The sequence below is a fragment of the Canis lupus genome, chromosome 21 (genome assembly GCF_011100685.1).
Source record: "Canis lupus familiaris isolate Mischka breed German Shepherd chromosome 21, alternate assembly UU_Cfam_GSD_1.0, whole genome shotgun sequence".
Taxonomy (NCBI): Eukaryota; Metazoa; Chordata; class Mammalia; order Carnivora; family Canidae; genus Canis; species Canis lupus.
In genome coordinates, this window is record NC_049242.1 from 27,809,616 (window position 1) to 27,811,117 (window position 1,502).

Genomic DNA, 1,502 nt, shown 5'->3' on the forward strand with positions numbered 1-1,502 from the left:
TCCATTTTCTAGGTTATAAGTACTTGAAGGTAGTTTTTAATTTTCCTACATTTTAGCACTACTAGTTTTCTTTTTATAAAATAAGTTTTCAATAAATGTACAATGATGAAATAGGTTAATTGGGCAAATAATAAATACAGATGGTAATTATATACAATGAGCAAAGGAGATATTAGAATCTATGCAGAGCAACATGCTTCGGAATACTGGTACTTCTTGCAATATTGACTGTACCCAAATTGTTCCAGGTTCTCGTCTTCCCACTTAGACTGAAAGTGCCTCCATCACTGTGATGTCTGTCTTCAATAGCTCTGTCCTATACCCTCGCTTCCTCCTAACAGGCCTCTCAGGCCTTGAAAGCAGATATAGCTTGATTTCTATCCCCATCTTCTTGGTCTATGCCACCTCAATTGTAGGAAACATTACCATCCTAGTTATCATCAGAACTGAGTCTTCCCTCCACCAACCAATGTACTACTTTCTATCAATGCTGGCACTGACTGATCTGGGCCTATCCACGACAACCTTGCCTACAATGTTCAGTGTCTTCTGGTTCCATGCCCGGGAGATCTCCTTTAATGCTTGCCTGGTCCAGATGTACTTCATTCATGTTTTCTCAATTATTGAGTCAGCTGTGCTGTTGGCCATGGCCTTTGACCGCTTTGTAGCAATCCGAGAGCCCCTGCGTTATGTGACCATTCTAACCAATGGTGTGATCATTGGGATTGGGTTGGCAATTGCTGGAAGGGCCTTGGCTCTGGTTTTTCCAGCTTCCTTCCTCCTAAAGAGGCTTCAATATCGTCCTGTCAATATTCTCTCCTACCCATTCTGCCTACACCAGGATCTGATAAAAACAACTGTATCCAGTCGTTGGGTCAGCAGCATCTATGGCCTCATGGTGGTCATTTGCTCCATGGGACTTGATTCAGTGCTTCTCCTCCTCTCCTATATCCTCATCCTTGGCACAGTGTTGAGTATAGCCTCCAAGACAGAGAGGATTAAAGCGCTCAACACCTGCATCTCCCACATATGTGCTGTACTCACTTTCTATACACCAATGATTGGGCTATCTATGATCCGTCGCTATGGGCAGAATGCTTCCCCAATTGTCCATGTGCTCATGGCCAATGTCTACTTGCTGGTTCCACCCCTCATGAATCCTATTGTCTACAGTGTCAAGACCAAGCAGATTCGTGACAGAATCCTCAGGAAATTCAAGCAACAGAAAGCTTAGGTGCAAGAGACTCTGAAACACATTTTTCATCATCTTCTCCTTTATAATTATGAAAGTATCTCATACTAGTGTAGAATTTTCAATTTAAATTTTACTGGGACACCTGGGTGGCTCAGTGGTTGAGTGCCTGCCTTTAGCCCAGGGTGTGATCCTGGAGTCCAGGGATCAAGTCCCACATCAGGCTCCCTGCATGGAGCCTGCTTCTCCCTCTGCCTGTGTCTCTGCCTCTTTCTCTCTCTGTCTCTCATGAATAAATAAATAAAATCTG

At 43.5% G+C, this 1,502-nt stretch overlaps 1 protein-coding gene across 1 annotated transcript; it reads left to right on the forward strand.

Moving 5' to 3' along the window:
* The first annotated feature begins 292 nt into the window (after positions 1 to 292).
* OR51P1 (olfactory receptor family 51 subfamily P member 1) lies at positions 293 to 1,234 on the forward strand. Its single transcript, NM_001083632.1, is given in 1 exon segment — positions 293 to 1,234. A coding segment is annotated over 1 exon segment (942 nt).
* The last annotated feature ends 268 nt before the right edge of the window (positions 1,235 to 1,502 follow it).